General features: G+C 35.7%; 1 protein-coding gene across 2 annotated transcripts in view; it reads right to left on the minus strand.

The window, feature by feature from the left end:
- Positions 1 to 23,168, minus strand: part of AGO3 (argonaute RISC catalytic component 3) — a 114,225-nt gene that overhangs the window by 12,382 nt on the left and 78,675 nt on the right. For both annotated transcript variants that reach the window (XM_029230748.1, XM_029230750.1), the window contains exons 12-17: positions 21,208 to 21,392; positions 8,073 to 8,232; positions 6,722 to 6,812; positions 3,173 to 3,367; positions 2,706 to 2,840; positions 224 to 325 (exon numbers count right to left, since the gene is read on the minus strand). In XM_029230748.1, the coding sequence (XP_029086581.1) occupies positions 224 to 325; positions 2,706 to 2,840; positions 3,173 to 3,367; positions 6,722 to 6,812; positions 8,073 to 8,232; positions 21,208 to 21,392 (868 nt within the window). The remainder of the gene's footprint in view (positions 1 to 223; positions 326 to 2,705; positions 2,841 to 3,172; positions 3,368 to 6,721; positions 6,813 to 8,072; positions 8,233 to 21,207; positions 21,393 to 23,168) is intronic.

Raw genomic sequence — 23,168 nt, forward strand, 5'->3', positions numbered from 1 at the left:
TTCTATTAAAACACTTATATTCTGGTACTTTCGTAGAAATAAGTCCCTCTCAAGGTGAGAAAGGGGATATGATTTAGTTACTGAAAGTTTCATTCTAATTTCACGTGGAAACAATCTGACGTGTAGAGAAGAATATTTCTTTCTCTCTTTTCTGAGATTTAAAAAATATGCCTAAGAACAGAAGTTCCTGAATAAAAACATTTCACCCAAAGTATAGGCTTACCTGTATTCCAGCATGGCTACAGAGGTAAAAATCAAACTCATATGGGTGTGTAATGTCTGTATCAACTGTTGTTCCAGCTGGGATATTGCCACTTCTTCCGACCTAGATTGTTCGGTCAAAGTTTAAACAAACAAGACAAAGGTAAAGAATGTGTCTGAAAGCACTTTTAAAAAGATATAAATACATAGGCTGATTCCATGTTTCACTATTTTCGGCTTGAAATATTACTTAAGCAGGCATTAAGAGCAGACCTTATTCTAGTCCTAGTTCCTATTCTTAAATGTTGCTGAAAGTGAAAGCTGATAACAAAGTTATGAGTTTCTACTGATGCTTAGCTGGTAGTTGATCGTAATACGGGTAGAAAACTTAAAAATTTTTTTTAAAAAAAGTTACGTTAAGTGCTCCAATTTATGATGTCTGTGCAGAGCAGGTACTCTTGAATGTGCAGTTTTATGAAAATTAGCATTTTTCTCAGAGAACCCTATATTTTTAGAGGGAAAGAATGCTGACCACAGCATCAACTAGAGTCACCATTTGTTAACCATTTATATGCCAGGTACTTTACATACCTTATTTCTAATCCTCATAATCCTGCAAGTTAGGTATTATTCCCATTTGTCTGGGGGGAATCTACAGCTCAGGAATACAAAATAACTCACCCAATAGCATACAATAAAGGGCAGAACTGAGAGTCAAACATGGAAATGACTGCAAAGGCCCTATTTCTTTTATTTTATATTTGCAGTTTCAACATCTTGTAAGAAAACAGACACCATGATTTTCTCTGAGTAATACATGATGTAAATGAAAAAGTTCGAAACTCCTGATAATGAAAGTCTCCTAATAAAACACTTTAAATGCATATACATACTTACCTCTACCTCCTTATCCCTAACATATTTAAAATCATTAATTGTAAGTCGAGGTTTACAAGGCTAACAAATCAGAGACTCTTTTACTGACTCAGACATTATTTCTGCTGTGTGAGGGACTGTTACCAGGTGGTGGCTGGAGTTATATCTGTGTGGACCAACCAGCTAGCTTCACCAAATCACAAAATAAAGAAAAGAAAACAGTTCATAAACTACTAAGTTATGCCTATTCTTAACACACAAATCTCCTAATTAATATACATTTAAAAGTTTTATTCTCTTTAGAGAGGCGGCAGAATGCCTGGGTTCATATCAGAGCTCCACCAGTTTCTAGTCATGAAATCTAGGGCACAGTATTTTCCTCTCTGTGCCTATTTCCTCATTTATAATTATCTCTCATCTATTATGATTAGTAGATTTAGAGCAAAGATGAAAGAGAAGCAAACAAATGAAGGAAAGGCACAATTAAACGTCAGTTGCAAGAAATCATTAAATCTAACTTAGGTTTTCCTGATCTAACTTTTGAAGAAACCTTTGGTTTTCTAGGTACAGAAATGTAATTTGGGGCACAGGCCTTTAAAAACATGGAGGCCAAAATAAAACTATCATTACTGCTATTAGAGATGTGGTATAGGACAGTGATTAAGAATACTCTGGAGCCAGATTGCCTATTTTGAGTCCTAGCTCTACCAATTTAACCTCCATGTGCCACAGTTTCCTACTGTGAAAAATGGGGATAATAATAATAAGTACTTCAGAGTGTTGTTTGTGAGGGTTAAATGAGTTAAATTTATAAAAAATATCCAGAACAGTGCCTGCCATTATGCCCTCTTTTTCTCTATCACTACCACCATTACCACCACTCTACAACTAGGTAACCTCCACTGAGTGCTTAGCATGTGCCTAAGCACCGTTCTAAGTACATTACACATTTTAATTTTAAAAAAAAACCCTTTCAAAAACCCAAATAAGGCAAATATTAATATTATCCAAACCTTGCTCAGAAAGAAACCGGCACAGAGATGTTAAGTTACTTGCCCAAAGCTACACAACCAGTGTAATCAAAGACCAAATATGTACCAAAGACAAGACACACTCCTTTCTTTTTCAGTCTTTTCTATTGATCCCCTTTCCCAAGGGGACACTGACCCTTGTACTCCTCAGATTTCTCTGCTCTAAGGTTTACAGGATGGGGGCAGAGCACTGAAAATGAAAGTTAGTTTGCATGAATTTTCACTAATCACTCTAGAATGTCCCTAGCTTGTAAAATTAATTTTAATTTTTACAAGATATTTAAAAAATAGAACATACCTTTTTTCTTCTGAACATTTAAGGAAAATATGAATAAAAAGAACAATTTTAAAACTATGAGTTTCTTCACAACAAAAAAGTATAATGGGATTTTGAACATTTGGAGTGTTACTAGAAATTCTAGAAAGTTAGAAATTAACTTATTTTGATGCTCCTATACTCATAATCAATCTGCTTTGCTGTAACCTACTACTATATATCAGAAACTCTGCTGTTGGCAGAGAGCCTTTGTTAAGTGCTCTATGAACTATGTTAGATAACCTTTGCTTATAATAGTATTACAATAAATGTAAGATTACCCTTTCAGTCCTATCAGCACAAAATAATCGAGTGTGATGTCTCTTCTGAACTACAATGTAAGTTATTCCAGGTTGATAGTCTTTCTCCAAACTGATGCAGGCTTCTCGAATTGCTAGTAGTTCATAATATAATACCTAGAGAAGATGAAATGGAAAGATTTGATCTAGTCAGTTGTTCTCCTATACATACTTCAAAGTAAGACAATGATTTAGACTTAGAATTTCTTAAACTCATCACCTCACAGCTAATTATACTTCTCTATTCCATTTTAACTATTATCAGAGCATGGTCTTAGCGATCAAGGCTTACATATCTAGTAAATATTTTAAAAGGGAAGATCTAAGGAAGTATCAAAATTTGACTTTAGGAACTCTCAATTAAGGCTCCTAACTTCAAAACTAGACACCATATTATAAACACAGTATCTGATTTAACCACAGTATGATGAGAATCCCAGGCAACCAACCTGCCTAAACTGCCCCTCTGAAACACCATCCCGATAAAAGATGATACGAGTAGGTTTGAACCGAGTTGACTTATAAAACTGAATGAGAAGTTCTCGGACCATGGAGGCAAGGTCCTGGATGATCTCCTGTCGGGGTCTCTGAACTCTTACTGTAGCACAGTATCTGCTTGGGTGGGCATCCATACTACCTACAACCTAGGTTGAAAAAAGTAAAGAAAACATAGAAATTAAGGTATTCAAAACTATATAAATATGAATTTTACCATAAAAAAGTTGAAAAAAAAAAGGAAAAGGATTTCATTTAAATTTGTATTTTATTATAACCTTAACTATTTATCACAGTTCATTTTGAAAGTAATAAAAATAGATAATTCCAGTGAAGAACAAAATAAAAGACACAGTCTAGGGTCAAAAACTATTTTCCCATAAGTAGGCTGTACTTTATATTTAACAATTTGGCTCTAATTTACAGATGTTGCTGGTAAACCTAAATATTAGTAAGGATAGAAAGACAAAGAGATGTACATAGAGGAAGGAGATAAATAAAAAAGAAGGTCCATTCAAACTCTTGATTCCTCTTTATAGCTCTTACAGTTTAGCAAACTATCCCAGGAGCCATATTCAAGATGACTTTGGCATTACCTTAAGAACTCTTATGCTTCATAAATTTTAAATCTTGGTTTTGAGAGTAGCTATCTTAATTTTTTCTCTCTGTGTCTTAATATTGTTATGTGATTGGAGCAGACGGAACTCTGAAGCATGAACTTATAAGTTCTCCTTGACTGTAGTCACTCATAGATCTACTGAAGCATGATCACTGGAACCAGAATATTTAAAAGTATTCACACATCACTGATCAGAGCCTGGACCAAGAACCAGCTGGTTATTCTACCTCCAGCTTCTCTTTCTTCCAGGGTAGTATCTATAATAAAGTCATGCTTCAAAAATGGACCTCTGCACCTCCATGTTCACTGCAGCATTATTTACACAGCCAAGACGTGGAAACAACCTAAGTGTCCATTGATGGATGAATGAATAAAGAAAATGTGGCATATACATACAATAGAATATCATTTGGCCATAAAAAAGAATGAAATCTTGCCATTTGTGACAACATGAGTGAACCCTGAGGGCATTATGTTAAGTGAAATAAGTCAGACAAATACCATATGATGCCACTGATATGTGGAATCTAAAAACAAAAAACAAACAAAAAATCCCAACTGAGTTCACAGATATAGAGAACAGACTGGTGGTTGCCAGAGGGGTGGGGTATGGGTGAAATGGCTCAAAAGGTACAAACTTCCAGATGTAAAATAAATAAGCCATGGGGATGTAACGTACAGCACGGTGACTATAGTTAATACTGTACTGCATATTTGAAAATTGCTAAGAGAGTAAATCTTAAAAGTTCTCAGCACTTGCAATTCAGGGGACGCCAGTTTGATCCCTGGTCAGGGAACTAAGATCCCAACATGCCTTGGGGCAACTAAGCCTAGGTGCCACAACTAGAGAGCCCTCAGGCTGCAACTACAGAGCCCACGCACTCTGAGTCCACGTGCCACCAGGAAAGATCCTGTGTGCCACAACTAAGACCCGGAGCAGCCAAAAAAAAAAAAAAAAAAAAAAAAGTTCTCCCCATAAGAAAAAACTTTTGTTAACTATGTATGGTGACAGATGTTAACTAGACTTATTGTAGTGATCATTTCACAATATATATGAATATCAAATTATGTTATACACCTGAAACTAAAATAATGTTATATGTCAATTATATATCAATTAAAACATAAATAAATAAAACCACACTATTTCAAAAGAGTACCTAAATTCCTGTCAGTAATTTAAACATCTTATTAGAAACCAAGATATGGAAAATGCTTACATTTCTCTTCAGTCTTAGGTCAGATTAGAAAATAACCAAGAGTTTTTTAAAAAGTGAGCTACAACTTGTCTACTTCTTTAGGTACATGGAATTGTATCTGCTTTTTTAAATCTTCTCTAAGTAAAAAAAAGAAAAAAAGGAACCTGACCATTTCTTTTTCACTGCTAAAAATAAATCCATACCCCCTCTGATGGCAAAAAAAGCCTTACAAAATCTTACAAGCCTCACAGTCTGCTATACTACATTCCAATTCCCTGCATTTGGAATTCCTCAACACACCAGATTTTTGCAATTTTAATTTACATCACTATCATGGTAGTATCTATTATACTATATGGCATTTATTACTTACATTGTTTCTCACACTAGTCTTTAAGTTCTTGGGAATAGAAGATATATAGCAAAAATAATCAAATTCTATTTACAAGACCTCTGATAATTATAAAAGAAGTGAATATTTGGTAGAAATGGATTTAGCAAAAAAGGACAATGACAACCCAGAAGTCCAAAAGAATTTAAATGTGCTTAAACTTCCTTGGAAAACAACCCTAAAATAGCAAATCCAAAGTAAGTCTTTAGAAATTTTGTATTATTTTATCTTCTCTAGGAACATTTTAATGAATATCAGAGATTGCTCAATACTACCTCTAGGACACTTGAAATGTACACAATTTATGCACAACATTAAGAATACAAGGAAATATAATTTATTAATAGACAAAAGTCAATTTTCTTCATCAATGAAAAGAGGTTTGGAAAAATAAGTGAAAAATTTAATATTACTATCATTTTCAAGGAAAGATTAAGATTTATCAGATTTTTAAAAGTAAAGATTATAATGAATGATAGAAAAAATATATAAAAAGTCTTACAGTTTAATTTCTGAAATTTATCAAGTATGCCTAAAATATGTTGACATTTTCAAAATGTTGGCATTTGTTAAAATCAAGCAATTTTCTTTCTTTCTTTCTTTTTTTCAACATCTTTATTGGAGTATAATTGCTCTACAATGGTGTGTCAAGCAATTTTCAAGTTGGGTAAAATATCATCTGGCTTTATGAAATTTATAAGAAATACACTTTTGAACTGACACAGAAAGGTTACAAATATAAAGGTGGGCAAAAGCTAGAACAGGCAGATGTTAAAAGTAAGAGGAGCAGTAATAAAGAATTCAAGTGCAAAGTATAAAACTGGACAAAGATGAGATATTTTATACTGAAAAAAATGCAATCCAGCAAACTTATATGTAATGCATCTTTCTGTAACAAAGACACTACTGAAATATACAAACAAACTCTGAATTACAAAAAGTAACTGAAAATATACAACCATGGAGAGGTCAAACAGACAAATTAAAGTAGGATACAGAAGAGTTGAGTAATATAATTAATAAACTCGATTTAATAGATATATACAGAACTTGCAGCCTCCAAACCAGAGAATAATCATTCTTTTCAAAAACCCAAAGAACATTTGAAAGTTGGCTCTGCATAGATCTACATATAGATATATATATTTATAAAACTTTATAAACATATTTTTTAAACTTTGTATTTATAAAAGTTGGTTTCAAAGAAAATGTAATTAAAATTCAAAAAGTTAAAACCAAAATGTTGATCTTTGTCTAAACTTTAGATAAGATAAACCTGTCTAAAGATACTCACAGCAGCAATAGAAGGCTTCTTCCCATCACCAGCTGGTGGATGAGTGACATCTGCTCCCAAAAAGATCACTGGTTGCTGGAACACAGAAGGTCTTAAACACAGTTTTAAAAAGAGTTAGATCATTTTTTTCATTATTCTTTTACCTATTTCACACTACTGCAACACAACTGCAAGTTGCTGGCATAGCACAGAGGACGTCCATTATAGACAACTTCATAGGCTTGAACTACTGACAGCTTTATTCTCTTAAATCATGAATCTCTAGTAAGAGAAGTATTCAGAGCAGTTTTCTGCCTTAAGCAGCGGTGCTGGTGGTTGCAAAGGTCAACTGCTGCTAGCATTCTTAATAGGCATAAAATGATAAACTTCTTCATATTAATCCACTGATTTGTATCAATAATTCTTTAACCTACTTACATTTTAAGCCAATGTAATCTCTCAAGGAGATAAAGAATCATGAAACCACATTGGAAGGGATTATGGGACTCTACTACTCCCCCACCTCTGACCAAAAGTATAAAATTTGAGTAACATACATTTAATAGTCATAAAGTAGCTAGCAGTTCATTTTATTTTAAAACTGTATCCTTTAAGATTCAAATGACTCTTAGTTCTTGGAGTTGTTGATAAAATTCTATATTCATGTCATTTATGAATCTCATATTTAATAGGGATGGGAAATAGAGGCAGTATGGAAAAACAGGAAAAAAAGAGCTTCTGTGTCAACAAGATATTTAATTTTTTAGAGCCCTAGTTGCTTCAACTATTAAAAGGAAAACTGTTGTTCAATTCTCCAAATAACAGCCTCTTCCCCATCACCCTATTTCTAGGTCATTACGTGTCATACTTCCTAAGAGCTCTTAGACATGATGGTGATATAACAGTAACATCTGTTGTCCCACTGACTCCACCAGGAGTTGATATGGCTTCCTTAATTGATTTACTTAATTGACATGCCCCCCCATCCAACTCCACCCAAAGCCCCTAAAGGAGGGAAGAAAGGCTTCCCTCACTTTCTAGGTGAGTGAGTTGCCTCATGACACCAGCTTGAAGGTGACTACCAAACAATGAGAAAGTTCTTCAAGCTGGGCTCTCCAGTGAAAAATAAATAAAATTCTCAATACTTTCTAGCCAGGGACGAGGTACTTTGCATATTAAATGAAAATGGAGATGGGAGGGGATTTTTCATTAAAAAATCTTGTAAATTTTGCCAATCAAAACTCTTAAGTTTTTGCCAAAATGTCTACTTATCTCCCTTGGCAGGAATCATCAAAGCTGTCTCTTACACAGGTGTTAGATATGGCAATACAGAGAAAAATTAATATTTTATTAGGTGATTAGCTTATCTTACCTTTGATGAGGTACAAGAATATTATTGATCCCTCCAAGTTTAACATTTATCTTTAGGCACAGGTTTGAGAGAGTTTGAGGGGATGTTTTTATTACATTCTTGACTTGAACACACTGTGTAGCCATACCCAAAAGTGTATCTCCAACACGTTTCACCTCCGCTGTGGAACAAATACAAATACCTCTGGTTATAAAAAGGCAAATTTTACTGAAAATTAAGCTGCTATGTATGTTTCCCCTTGTGAAATACACCACTGTATTACAGGATACCAAAACTTATACTAATACTAAAACAATGCTATTAAAATTTAAAGTATACTGCCTTTTTCTTTTTTCAGCCATGCTGCGCGGCTTGTGGGATTTTAATTCCCCGACCGGGGACTGAACCCGAGCCCTCTGCAGTGAGAGCGCGGATCCTAACCACTGGACCGCCAGGGAATTCCCTATACTGCCTTATTTGATTATATAAATGTGCAGAGTTTTGAGGGCATTCAAGAGTGCAATTAGTGGGACTTCCCTGGTGGTCCAGTGGTTAAGAATACGCCTTCCAATGCAGGGACGCAGGTTCGATCCCTGGTGGAGGAACTAAGATCCCACATGCCGTGGGGCAACTAATCCTGTGCGCCGCAACTACTGAGCCCATGTGCTCTGGAGCCTGCGTCTGCAGGCCACAACTAGAGAAGCCCTCACACTGCAATGAAGACCGAGCGCACCAAAATTAAAAAAAAAAAAAAAAAAAAAGAGTGCAATTAGTAATATACTGTCTATCTTAAATGTTTTAACTTGATATCTAGCCAATTAAAATAAACCAGATCTTTTGAATGAACTGTTTCCAGCATTTGTGAAAACTGTGTTCTACAATATACAACTATAAAATATGAAAAATAATCCTAAAAAATAAAGTATACTTACTGCCTTGAAGATTAGCTTAAGTATTTAGTGATAATTTTTTCCAGTTGTTTTCTTCATATATAAGGAAGCATACTTTTGTCTTCACGAAAATAGTATAACCACAATAACCGAAAAACCAGAGAAAAATATCATATATAAACCCTTATTAGTATTTAATTGTACTCTCTTCCAATAAGGTTCTCATTTGCATTATTTTAATGCAGTTATAATCACAGTATACTTATAGCTTTCAATCTGATTCTCTAAACTTTAATTTAGAAATATAGAGGTATTACTGTATAAAGGTTTTTATCCTGTTCCTTTCCTTATCCTGTTTCCTGTTCTTCTCCCCCTCTCTGCCATTGTAACTACCATAAAGAGTTCGGTGTCCATAGCTTCTTTTTTTTTTTTTTTTTTTTTTTGCAGTATGCGGGCCTCTCACTGTTGTGGCCTCTCCCGTTGCGGAGCACAGGCCCTGGACGCGCAGGCTCAGCGGCCATTGCTCACGGGCCTAGCCGCTCCGCGGCATGTGGGATCTTCCCGGACCGGGGCACGAACCCGTGTCCCCTGCATCGGCAGGCGGACGCTCAACCACTGCGCCACCAGGGAAGCCCCCTAACTTCTTATATATAACACATGGAAAACACTTTTAAACAAAAATTGAGAATATACTATACACTCTATTGTGTAACTTGTCATATTCACTTAATAATATAGTATGTTCTGAATGCCAATATATAGATGCCCTTATTATTTATAACAACAGCAGTTACTTTGTTTTTAAATGCCATAAGGTATCTAACCACTACTCATACACCGACATATTTTTAACTTTTTCCAGGTTTCCATTATTTCAAACAATGCTATGAATAACATCCTTGTATATTTAACTTTCATTTGGTTGTATAACTATAGCTTCAGGATAAATTTCTACAGGTAGAATCGAGGGATCAGAGATATATATACTTAACATTTTTATAGATACTGAAAATTTGCCCTCTAAAAAGGTTTATTAATTCATTCAACAAGTATTTAATGAGCCACCTAATACATGCTAATACTGTGCGAAGCTCTGGATATACAATGTTAAGTCAAGAGAGACATTGTTCTTGCCCTCACAGAGCTTATAGTCTAGTCAGAGAAATAGACATTAATTAAATAACTTCAAATTTAACATTGTAACTGCGAAACAACATAAAGGAGTGGTAACAAGGTGCTGTAAGATAATAAAAGTGAGAGAATTTGACCTTGTCAGGGAGGTCAGGCAAAGCTTCCCCAAGGAAGGGATGTCTGAACTAAAATTCAAAAGAATGTGTGTTTACTTGGTAAAGGGTGGAAGATGGATTATGAGAAGCAATACAGGTAGAAGGAAGAGGATAAACAAAGAGTTTCTGTGGGGGAAAACAAGCATAAAGTGAGCTGAATTCTGAAGAGGTAAGAAGTCACGGATTAGGGGCTTCCCTGGTGGCGCAGTGGTTAAGAATCCACCTGCCAATGCAGGGGACATGGCTTCAAACCCTGGTCTGGGAAGATCCCACATGCTGCGGAGCAACTAAGCCTGTGTGCCACAACTACTGAGCCTGAGCTTTAGAGCCCGTGAGCCACAACTACCGAACCCTCGTGCCAGAGCTACTGAAGCCTGCGCGCCTACAACCCATGCTTCGCAACAAGAGAAGCCATCGCAATGAGAAGCTCGCGCATTGCAATAAAGAGTAGCCCCCGCTCGCCACAACTAGAGAAAGCCTGTGTGCAGCAACGAAGACCCAACTCAGCCAAAAATAAAAAATAAATAAATTTATTAAAAAAAAAAAGTCACGGATTAGAACATGCAAACCCTTGGAAGATAATCTTAAATATCAATTTTACCAATTGTTAAATGAAGAACTACTGAAGTGGGGGTGATAGGGAAGGGGATAAAATCAGATTTGTACTTAAAAATACCACTCTGGACATTAACTATATAAAATATATATATAAATATATACATATATAAATATAATATAATATATAAATATATAATATAATATATAATATAATATATAATATATATTATATTATAAATAAATATATAATATAATATATAATATTAAAAATATTTAATAATATTAAAAATATATAAAAATATATATTATATATAATTATATATTATAATAATATAATATATAATATAATATATAATATAATATATAAAAATATATAATATATATATAATATATATAAATATATATAATATATATATTAAAATAACTATATAAAATAACTATATAAAATCAATGACTGAAAATCAATGACTTGTCTTAGTCTTAGATCCATCAGAGAAAACTGCCACCCCCAAAACAGGTGAATACAGAGAATCACAGCCAAGATCAGCTTACTAGAAGCAGAAGCTGATGAAGCCATTAACTGCAGGAACAATTAAACACTGACTCCTGGGAATTCCCTGGTGGACTAGTGGTTAGGACTCCACACTCTCACCGCCAAGGGCCTGGGTTCAATCCCTGGTTGGGGAACTAAGATTCCACAAGCTGTGCAGTGTGGCCACCAACCAACCAACCAACCAGCAAAACAAAACAACATGTACCAAAAAACCACACACACTAACTCCTATAACTCAATAAGAAAAAACCCAAACAATCCAAATAAAAATGACCATAGGACTTGAATAGACATTTCTCCAAAGAAGATCTATAAATGTTCAGCAAACACATGAAAAGATGTTCTACATCACTAATCATTAGGAAAATGCAAATGAAAACCATAAAGAGATACTACTTCACACCCAATAGGATGGCTAAAATAAATAAGTATTGGCAAGAATGTGGAGAAACTGGAACCTTGTACACTGCTGATAGGAATGCAAAATGGTGCAGACTCTGTACAAAACAGTAAGGCAATTGCTCAAAAAACTAAAACAGAATTATATAATCCAGCAATTTCACTTCTGGTAATATACCCAAGAAAAGTGAAAGGAAGGACTGGAACAGAGAGCTGTATACTCATGTTCAAAGCAGCATTATTCACAATAGCCCAAAGGTGGAACTAATCCAAGTACCCACTGATAGATGAATAGATAAACAAAATGTGTATATACATACAATGGAATATTATTCAGCCTTAAAAAGGAAGAAAATTCTGATACATACTATAACATGGATAAACCTTAAGGACATTATGCTTAATGAGATAAACGGTCACAAAAGGACAAATACTATATGATTTATTCAGTCAAATTCATAGAGACAGAAAGTAGAATATAGGTTTCTAGGGGTTGAGGGAGGGGAGATGGGGAGTTAGTGCTGAGTTTCAGTTAGGGATGATGAAAAAGTTCTGGAGATGGATGGTGGTGCTGGTTGTACAACACTGAATGTACTTAATGTCACTGAACTGTATACTTGTTAAAATGGTAAATTTTTTGTTTTATATATTAGTATATTTTACAACAAAAAAGGGGAAGAAAATTGTGATACATACTACAACATAGATAAACCTTGAGGACATTACCCTAAGTGAAATAAGCCAGAAACAAAGGGATAAGTATTGTATGATTCCATTTATATAAGTTACTAGAATAGGTAAATTCATAGAGACAGAAAGTAGAATAGAGGCTACCAGGTGTTGGTGGGTAGGGGAATGGGGTGTTACTATTTAATGGGTACAGGGTTTCTGTTTGAGATGATGAAAAAGTTCTGGAAATGGACAGTAGTTATGGTTGCACAATGCTGTGAATATACTTAATGCCAGTGAATTGTGTACTTTAAGGTGGTTAAAATGGTAAATTTTATGTTATGTATATTTTATCACACATACACACAAAAACTTGTTTAAAAATAGTTAATTCAGGGGCTTCCCTGGTGGCACAGTGGTTGAGAGTCCGCCTGCTGATGCAGGGGACACGGGTTCGTGCCCCGGTCCAGGAGGATCCCACATGCCATGGAGCGGCTGGGCCCGTGAGCCATGGCCGCTGAGCCTGCGCGTCCGGAGCCTGTGCTCCGCAACAGGAGAGGCCACAGCAGTGAGAGGCCTGTGTACCGCAAAAAAAAAAAAAAAAAAAAAGTTAATTCAGGAACACTCCTATGAAAACAGTACCTCAGAAGAAATGAAAACTACAATCAAAATTTGGCACCTGGGACTTCCCTGGTGGTCCAGTGGTTAAGACTCTGCGCTTCCACTGCAAGGGGTTCGATTCCTGGCGGGGGAACTAAACGCCCGCATGTCACGCAGCGCGGCCAAAAAAAAAAAAAAAAATGACACCAAGTGACTGATTTATAGAAGGCATCACCTACACCAACATGAGACAAATGTAGAGGTCCCAAGGCTCTGGCAAAACAGGGCAGGACTACAGAAGAAACTGAAATACAGGCAGCAGCACTCAATAAACAAAAATTAAACTTAAAAAGTATTAGATGATGAAAGAGTTTTTCTATGAAAAAAACAAACGGGATGACAGCTATAAAGGTGCTGTTTTTGAAAATAAGAATTCCAGAATGATTTAACACTTGAAACTATGTGAGTAGATAATTTGATTTATAAGTAAACATAAGCAAATAATTTTTTAAAAAGTGAAGGGGAAATATGACAAATAAAAACTAAGGGAATCTGTTGACAGTAGACTTGCCTTGAAAGAAATGATAAAAGACATTTTTCAGAAAGAAGGAAAAATATACAGGTCGGAAGTCCAGATCTATATATAAAAAAAAGGTCAGAGAAGGAATAAATAAAAGTAAAATAAAATCTTTTACTTTCTTATTCTTAACTGAACTAAGAGATACTGTTCAAAATAATAACAGCAACAATATATTGTGTGGTTACAACTTATGGATAGGTGAAATGAATGACAGAAATATTGTAAGGGGGAGGGAGGAATTGGGAATACTTTGTTATAAGGTATCTACACTATCTGTGAAGTGGTACAGAATTATGGAAAGCAAACTCAGATTAGTTGTAAATGTATACTGCAAACTCTAGGGAAACCATTAAAAGTAAAAAAAAAAAAAAGTATAATTGACGTAAGAGAGAAAATGGAATAATATAAAATGCTCATTTAAAACCATAAAATGGAGGGGCTTCCCTGGTGGCGCAGTGGTTAAGAACCCGCCTGCCAATGCAGGGGACATGGGTTTGAGCCCTGGTCCAGGAAGATTCCACATGTCGCGGAGCAACAAAGCCTGTGCGCCACAACTGCTGGGCCTGCACTCTAGAGCCTGCAAGCCACAACTACTGAGCCCGCGTGCCACAACTACTGAAGCCTGTGCGCCTAGAGCCTGTGCTCCGCAACAAGAGAAGCCACCGCAATGAGAAGCCCGCGCACCGCAACAAAGAGTATCCCCGCTTGCCACAACTAGAGAACGCCCACGTGCAGCAACGAAGACCCAATGCAGCCAAAAATAGATAAATTTATTTTAAAAAAACCATAAAATGGAGAAAAAGAGGGGAAGATAAAATATAAGACCCAGGGACTTCCCTGGTGGCACAGTGGTTAAGACTCCACGCTCCCAATGCAGGGGGCCTGGGTTCGAACCCTGGTCAGGGAACTAGATCCCACTCGCATGCCGCAACTAAGAGTTCACATGCCACAACTAAGGAGCCTGAGTGCCACAACTAAGGAGCCTGCCTGCTGCAACTAAGACCCACCGCAACCAAAAAAAAAAAAAAAAAGACCCAAACTACATGTTGCTTACAAGAAACCAATTCTAAAATAAAGTGATACAGAAAGATATACCATGCTAACACCAAGAAAAAGAAAACTGAAGTTGCTGTATTTTTTCACACAAAGTAGATTTCAGAACTAGGAAGATTAACAGGGATAAAGAGGGGTATTACATAATAATAAAAGGGTCAATTCTTCAAGAAGACAGGACAATCTTTAACATGTATGCAGCCAAGAAAAGAATGCCAAAACAAGTCAGGCAAAAACTGATAGAATTGCAAGGAGAAACAAACAAATCCACTATTATAGTGGAGACTTCAATGTACTTTCATCAGTAATTGACAGATCCAGCAGGCAGAAGATAAGTATATATTCAATAGCTGACTTGAACAATACCATCAATCAACTGATTCTAAGAGTCATTTATAAAATACTTCATTCAATAACAGCAGAATACACATTCTTCTCAAGCTCACATGTAACATTCATTAAGGAAGACCACATTATGGTCCTAAAACACACTTTAACAAATTTGAAAGAACAGAAATCATACAAAGTATGGTCCCAGACCACAGTGGAATTAAACTAGAAATCAATAATGGAAAGATAGCCAGGAAATCCCAAAATATCTATATATTAAACAATATAATTCTATGAGACATGGATTAAAGAAAAAGTCTTGAGAAATTTAAAAATATTTTGAACTAAATGAAAATGAAATACAACTTACCAAAATTAGTGTGATGCAGTGAAAGCAGTACTTAAGAGATAAATTTATGGCACTGAATGCAGAGAAGAAAGATCTAAAATCAATAATCTATGTTTCTACCTTAGAACGATAAAGAAGAACAATATAGGCCTAGAACAAGCAGAAGGAAAAAAATCTTAATTAGAGCAGAAATCAATGAAATTGAAAATAAGAAATCAACAGAGGAAAATGAAGGAAACCAAAAAGCTAGTTCTCTGAAAAGTTCAAAGAAATTCATAAACCTCTAGCCAGACTAATCAAGAATAAAACAGACAACACAAATTATTAATATCAGAAACGAAAAAAGGGTCATTGGCCCCAAGGACATTTAAAGGATAATAAAAGAATATTATGAAAAACTTTAGGCCCACAAATTTGTTAACTTACATGAAGTGGACCAGTTCCTTGAATGACACTACCAAATCTCACACAGAAGAAATAGATAATCTGAATAGGTGTGTACCTATTAAAAAAACTGAATCAATAATTAACAACTTTCCAAAAAAAGAAAGTACCAGGCCCAGATGGTTTCACTGGCGAATTCTACCAAACATTCAAGGAACAAATGATACCAATTCTCTGCAATCTCTTCCAGAAAACAGAAGCAGAGGAAGTACTCATGATTCTGAGGCCAAAATACCCTAATACCCAAACCAGAAAAAGACATTACAAGAAAGGAAAACTACAGATCAATATCTCTCATGAACACAGATGCAAAATCTTCAACAAAATATTAGCAAACTGAATCCAACAATGTGTAAGAATTATATACCATCCCCAAGTGGGATTTATCCCAGGCACGCAAGGCTGGGTTCAACATTTCAAAAATCAATTAAAGTAATTAATCACATTAAGAGAAAAAAAAGAAGAAAAATCATATGATCATATCAACAGATGCAGAAAAGGACATTTTGCAAACTCGATCATCCATTCATAATAAAAACTCTCAGCAAAACTAGGACTGGAGGGCTTCCCTCGTGGCGCAGTGGCTGAGAGTCCACCTGCCGATGCAGGGGACATGGGCTCGTGCCCCGGTACGGGAAGATCCCACATGCCGCGGAGCGGCTAGGTCCGTGAGCCATGGCCGCTGAGCCTGCGCGTCTGGAGCCTGTGCTCCGCAACGGGAGAGGCCACAACAGTGAGAGTCCCGCGTACCGCAAAAAAACCCAACGAAACAAACAAAAAAAAATAGGACTGGAGGGGAACTTCCTCAACTTGATAAATAACAATTATAGAAAGCTTATAGCTAACATCATGTTTACTGCTGAGAAACTAGATGTTTTCCCCCTGAAGTCAGGAACAATGCAAGAATGTCGTCTCACCACTGCTATTCAACATCGTATTGGAATTCCTAGCTAACGCAAGGAAAAGGATATAAAAGTATACGGACTGGGAAGGAAAAAAATAAAACTGTCTTTGTTCATAGAGAACATGACTGCCTACGCAGAAAACCCCCCAAAATTGACAAAAGCTTCCTGGAACTAATAAGTGACTATAGCAAGGTTTCAGGATACAAAATAAATATACAAAAATCACCTGCATTCCTAAATACTAAAAATGAACAACTAGAATTTAAAATTAAAAACACAATACCATTTATAGTAGAAAAAGAAAAAAACAATATACTTAGATATAAATCTAAATGAGGAAAACTATAAAACTGATAAAAGAAATCAAAGAAGCTCTGAACAAAGAGATATTCCATGTTCAAGGACAGAAGACTTAACATTAAGATGTCAATTCTTCCCAGCCTGATCTATAGATTCAATGTAATCCCAACAAAAGTCTCAGCAAGTTATTTTGTGATATTGACAAACTGATTCTAAAGTTTATATAGATAGGCAAAAGACCTATTAGCTAATACAACAGGGAAGAAGAAGAACAAAGTCAGAGAACTGACATTATCTGACTTCAAGACTTATCACAAAGCTAAATTAATCAAGACAGTGTGGTTTTAGCAAATGAATGGACAGACAGACCAATGAAACAAAATAGAGTCCAGAAATAGACTGACACAAATATAGTCAATCATTCACAGAGTAGCAAAAGCAATTTCATGGAGAAAGATAATCTTTCCAACAAATGGTGCTGAAACAATTGGAATCCACATACAAAAAAAGAAAAAAAAAAAATCTAGATACAGACCATACACCTTTCACAGAAGTTAAGTCAAAATGGATTACAAACCTATATGTAAAAAAGGAAAACTATAAAACTACTAGAAGATAACACAGTATAAAAGCTTAGACTATAACACCAAAAATGATCTGTGAAAGAAAAAAATTGATGACTTTATTAAAATTTGGACTTCATTAAAATTTAAAACTTGTGCTCTATGAAAGACACTTAAGACAAGGGCTTCCCTGGTGGCACAGTGGTTGAGAGTCTGCCTGCTTATGCAGGGGACGCGGGTTCGTGCCCCGGTCCGGGAAGATCCCACATGCCGCGGAGCGGCTAGGCCCGTGAGCCATGGCCGCTGAGCCTGCGCTCCGCAACGGGAGAGGCCACAGCAGTGAGAGGCCCGCGTACTGCAAAAAAAAAAGACAAGCCACAGCCTAGGAGAAAATTATCTGCAAAATAGGTATCTGATAAAAAACCTGTATCCAAACATACAAAGAACTCTTAAAACTGAACAATAAGAAAACAAACACATCAATTAAAAAATGAGCAAAAGATTGGAACAGACATTTCATCAAAGATATACAGATGGCAAATAAGCACATGAAAAGGTGCTCTCTCTCTCCCTCTCTCTCTCTCTCTCTCTATTTTTTTTTTGCCAAGCTGCACAGTTATGCAGGATCTCAGTTCCCCAACTAGGGATTGAACCCGTGCCCTCTGCAGTGGAAGCGCGGAGTCTTAACCACTGGACTGCCAGGGAAGTCCAGTGCTCAATATTGTGTTATTAACGAACTGCAAATTAAAATTACAATAAAATACTACTACATGCCTATTAGAATTGCTAAAATCCAAAAAACTGACAATACCAAATGCTGAAGAGGATGTAGAGCAATAGGCACTCTCATTCACTGCTGATGGGAATACAAAATGGTACAGTCACTTTTTGGCAGTCTTATCATTTGATACAGCAGTTGTGCTCCTGGTTATGTACCAAACTGAGTTAGAAACTTATGTCCACACAAAAACCTGCACATGAATGTTTGAGCAGTATTATTCATAAATGCCCAAAACTGGAAGCAATCAAGATGTCCCTCAACAGGTACATGTATAACAAACTGTAGTACAACCACACAATGCAATATTAAATATTATTCAGCATTAAAAAGAAATGGCTTTATCAAACCACAAAAAGACATGGTGGAATCTTAAATATTGCTAACTGCAAGTGGCCAATCAGAAAAGGGGACATACTATATGATTCCAACTATATAACATTTTAGAAAAGGCAAAACTGTAGAGACATAAAAAGCCCAGTGGTTATCAGGGGTTTGAGGAGATGGAGGGAGAGATGAATAAGTGGAGCACAGGGTATTTTTAGAGCAGTGAAACTATTCTTTGATACTGTCATAGTAGATACGTGACATTATGGATTTGTCAAAACCCATAGACCTGTACACATAAAGAGTAAACTTTAATGTAAACTGTGGACAATATGTTAATAATAATTTATCAATACTGGTTCATTAAATGTACCACTCTAATACAAAATGTTAAAAATAGGGAAAACTGGGGCTTCTCTGGTGGCACAGTGGTTGAGAGTCCGCCTGCTGATGCAGGGGACACGGGTTTGTGCCCCGGTCCGGGAAGATCCCACATGCCGCGGAGTGACTAGGCCCATGAGCCATGGCCGCTGAGCCTGCGCGTCCGGAGCCTGTGCTCCGCAACGGAAGAGGCCGCAACAGTGAGAGGCCCGTGTACCGCAAAAAAAAAAAAAAAAAAAAAAAAAAAAAAGGGAAATCTGTGTACAGGGGAAGGAAGGCATATAGGAACTCTCTATACTATCTGCTCAATTTTTCTGTAAATCTAAAACTGTTCTAAAAAATAAAATCTATTAATTAGAAAAATCACTCACTGAATCACTGAGGGAAGCAGTGTAGAAAATGCACTGAAAGTGAATTAGAGGGAATGAAGGCAAGAATATCAGCTTGGAGGCTATGGTAATATCAACTTTCTCTCCCATCAGCAGTGTATGAGAATGTACATTTATTCATGCCTTTGCCAAAAATGGGTATTATCATTGTTGGTGAAAAATAATTTGTTCTAGTTCATATTTCTTTAATGACTAATGAGGCTCAGCATCTTTGCATTGATAATTGAGCATTTGCATTTCTTTTTTATGTCCTTTGTCTTTTTCAGTTGTTTGTTCTTACCTTGATTTACAAATTCTTTGAGTTTAACACCTTCTGTATTTTATCACAACTTAAAAAATCTTTCAAATTTTACAACCATCATTTTTAATCACTGCATATTATTTCACCAACATACAACTTACTGTTTAAAACCAGTTCTTACACGTTTTTCAATGTCATAGATATCATTATGAAAATTTTGTGCATACAGATTTTTCTACATTATGAATTCTTTTCTTTGAACATATGTTTGGAATGGGAAATACTGAACTGTTGACTGCAAGCACATTTTTATACTTTCGATGAAAGGATATTATCAATTTATACTGCCATCAGCAATATATTAAAATACTAGATTCACTGCATACTCACAATCACTAGGTAGTACAGTATTTAAATATATTTGCTAATTTAGTAGCATAAAAATTTTCCTTTTATTAATTTGTACTTTTCTTTATTGGTGAAAACCAACATTTTCTCAAATATTTACTTGTTTTTTCTTGAGAAATTTTGGTTTATATTCTTTGCTCATTTATGTAGGAGAATATAAAAATTTTTTCCTTTGAATGCAATAACAGATCCATATGGATATTTTAACTAATAATAAACTAGCCCTTTGCTGTCTCCATTTGCTGCAAATATTTTTCACGTTCTATGGTTTCCTTTTAATTTTAGATACCTGTGATGTATGGAAAATTTAATTTTTATGCAGTCAAATCTAACAAATTTTCTTATGTGAATTCTATCATTTTAAGCTTAAATAATTATACTCCATTCAGTAGTCTGAAAATTATACTTTCTTTGTGTTTTTCCATGTTTCAATGATTTATACTTAACATATTAATCTCATACACTTTAACTTGTTTACAATAATAATAGCTAACATTTATTGAGCATTCACTGTATGACAGGTGCTATCAAAGACCCAGTTTACATATGTAAATTTATTTAATCCTTACAACTACCTTCTACGGGTTAGGTATTTGTAGTATCCCAATTTCATAGATGAAGAAACTCAGGCTTTGTGTGGTTAAGTAATTCAGGTAGTATCACACAGGTAGTATACCTGGCAAAACCTGGGTATTAAGCAGCACAGTCTGACTCCAGAGCCTGTGCTTTTAACTGCTACATTATACTGATACTCAAGTTATCTCAATGACATTCTTAATAAATAATTCTTCCCTTAATCATTGTTTTTTAATGCTTCCTTTACTGAAATTCTTTTCACAGGGTCTCAGACTATTTAGTTTGCTCTCCAGATTTGTCTTTTTATAGTAACAATACATGGTTTTAAATACTATAGCTATAAAATATATTTTAATGTTTGATAGTTTTAGGATATGTGTTAGCATAATTCTAAAAGGAATATTTTTTTCTTGGCCGTGCCGTGTGGTAAGCAGGATCTTAGATCCCCAACCAGGGATTGAACGCGTACCCTCTGCACTGGGAGCGCGGAGTCTTAACCACTGGACTTCCAGGTTAAATCCCTAAAAGGAAGACTGAGTACTTGAGGAAAAATGCAATCTTAATACAATATCCTTACCATACACTGGTGTCTTCCCTGGCAGGATGACAATAATGAGCTGTAGCCCAGAGTACGTGTTCTTGAGATGCCGGAACATGGGCTCCACGCTGTCTGCCCCCTGCGCGTATTTGCAGAAGCAAGGCTGGCCCTGGATGGGCATCCCTGCATCTTTAGAAATCTTACGCAGCTGGTCCGTGAAACCCCTAGAAGGAGAAATCACTAAAAATAAAACCTTTGTCTAGTCAGCAACACCTACAAATTAGTAATGGAAAGTTTGGGAAGGGAATGGAGAATGAAGCAAAGATTTGTGTGCTACATATAAGAAGAGGTGACCAGACTACTGATGTTAAGGGCAATGGTTGGTCAGTAATCTATTTTGCAAACTAAGAACACTACTGTACAGTTATGTGGCATTTTGTAGTTCACAAAGGACATTAGTAATAGAGTGTGCTGGATAAGAGCTCAGCTCTACAGGTTCCAGTTCTAGTTCTGTTACTTACTAGCTATGGAATTTTAGGCAAATTTTTTCAGATTCTCTCATCTGTAAAATGACCACTTTCAATATAGGGTTGGTGTGAAGATTAAATGAGATAATACATGTGAAGCACTTAGCACTTAGCACACTCATACATTTTCTAATTTGATCCTGACAAGATTCATAAGAAAGTGGTAGGTAAAGTATTACTGCCATTTTATAAATCAGGAAACAGTTTCAGGGACATTAAGTATTTGACCAAGGTCAAATGCTTATTAGACAAATGGCAAGAGTAAGAACTATGACCTAGTCCAGAATTTCTTTCTACAATAATACCTATCTGACACTTAGGATAGCAGGAAAGATTCTGTCCTCAGAAAAGATTAAAAAAAACAAGAAAACATTTAAAAAGAAATGAGGCAGACAGCACTTTAATGTACTTTTATCCACACTGAAAAAACAAAAGACTAATAATTTCTTATTTAAACAAAAGTCTGCACTTAGCCTAGGATAAATAAGTAATAATGTTGGGATTTAACAATCACTTTACTTGTTTTTAAAACAAATACGGTCCTACGTCAAGGATCTGAGTGATCTTTGCTCAAAAACACTGATTCCCTCAGGACAGAGATGGAGTTTGTAGGAATTCCCTTCTCCTTATTAGTATTTAATTCAAGAAAGTATGAAGTTGAATATTTTCAGTTAGCCTGAACAAGAGCCATAAGCCCAATGATTATGAGACTTCTATCAAGCCATGAATAAAAAATGTAAAATGAAAAGAATATCTCGAAGCTTGAAAAACAGTTGGAGGTGTTTTCTTTGGTCTCTGGAGGTCAAGTAAGATAATAGCAGCATTCTCCTTAACTGTCCTCATGACATTTTACTTGAAAGCCAGCGGATAAAAACTATATTAAAAGGGCTTCCCTGGTGGCGCAGTGGTTGAGAGTCTGCCTGCCGATGCAGGAGATACGGGTTCGTGCCCCGGTCCGGGAAGATCCCACATGCTGCGGAGCGGCTAGGCCCGTGAGCCATGGCCGCGGAGCCTGAGCCTGTGCTCCGCAACAGGAGAGGCCACAACAGTGAGAGGCCCATATACCGCAAAAAAAAAAAAAAAAACTATACTAAAAAACATATACTAAGTGAACCTTAAGACATAAGATTTGGAGCTAATAAAAAGAAGTGAACAGAATTAAATAGAAAATAATTTTTCTCACATGAAGGAGGCAAATTCTGAATTGACCTGGGGTAAACTGGTCTCTACGTCACTCAAGAACTATTCATTATGGGCATATTTTATAGGATCTGTTAGTGGAGACTTAAATTAGACCATAATCATTTTCTTAGGGAAATTAGATTCCAGAGGGGAGACAAGAAACTTACATGGATAATTATAATATAATTCTATTTTATACAGGAAGTGACAAGTACAAATGGAGAGGATATTGATAAACTACTATGTTTACTACTATGGATTATTTCCAGCATCACAAATCACAGAAGACTG

Source organism: Monodon monoceros, unplaced genomic scaffold, assembly GCF_005190385.1.
Source record: "Monodon monoceros isolate NGI ecotype Baffin Bay Population unplaced genomic scaffold, NGI_Narwhal_1 Super_Scaffold_18, whole genome shotgun sequence".
Lineage (NCBI taxonomy): Eukaryota > Metazoa > Chordata > Mammalia > Artiodactyla > Monodontidae > Monodon > Monodon monoceros.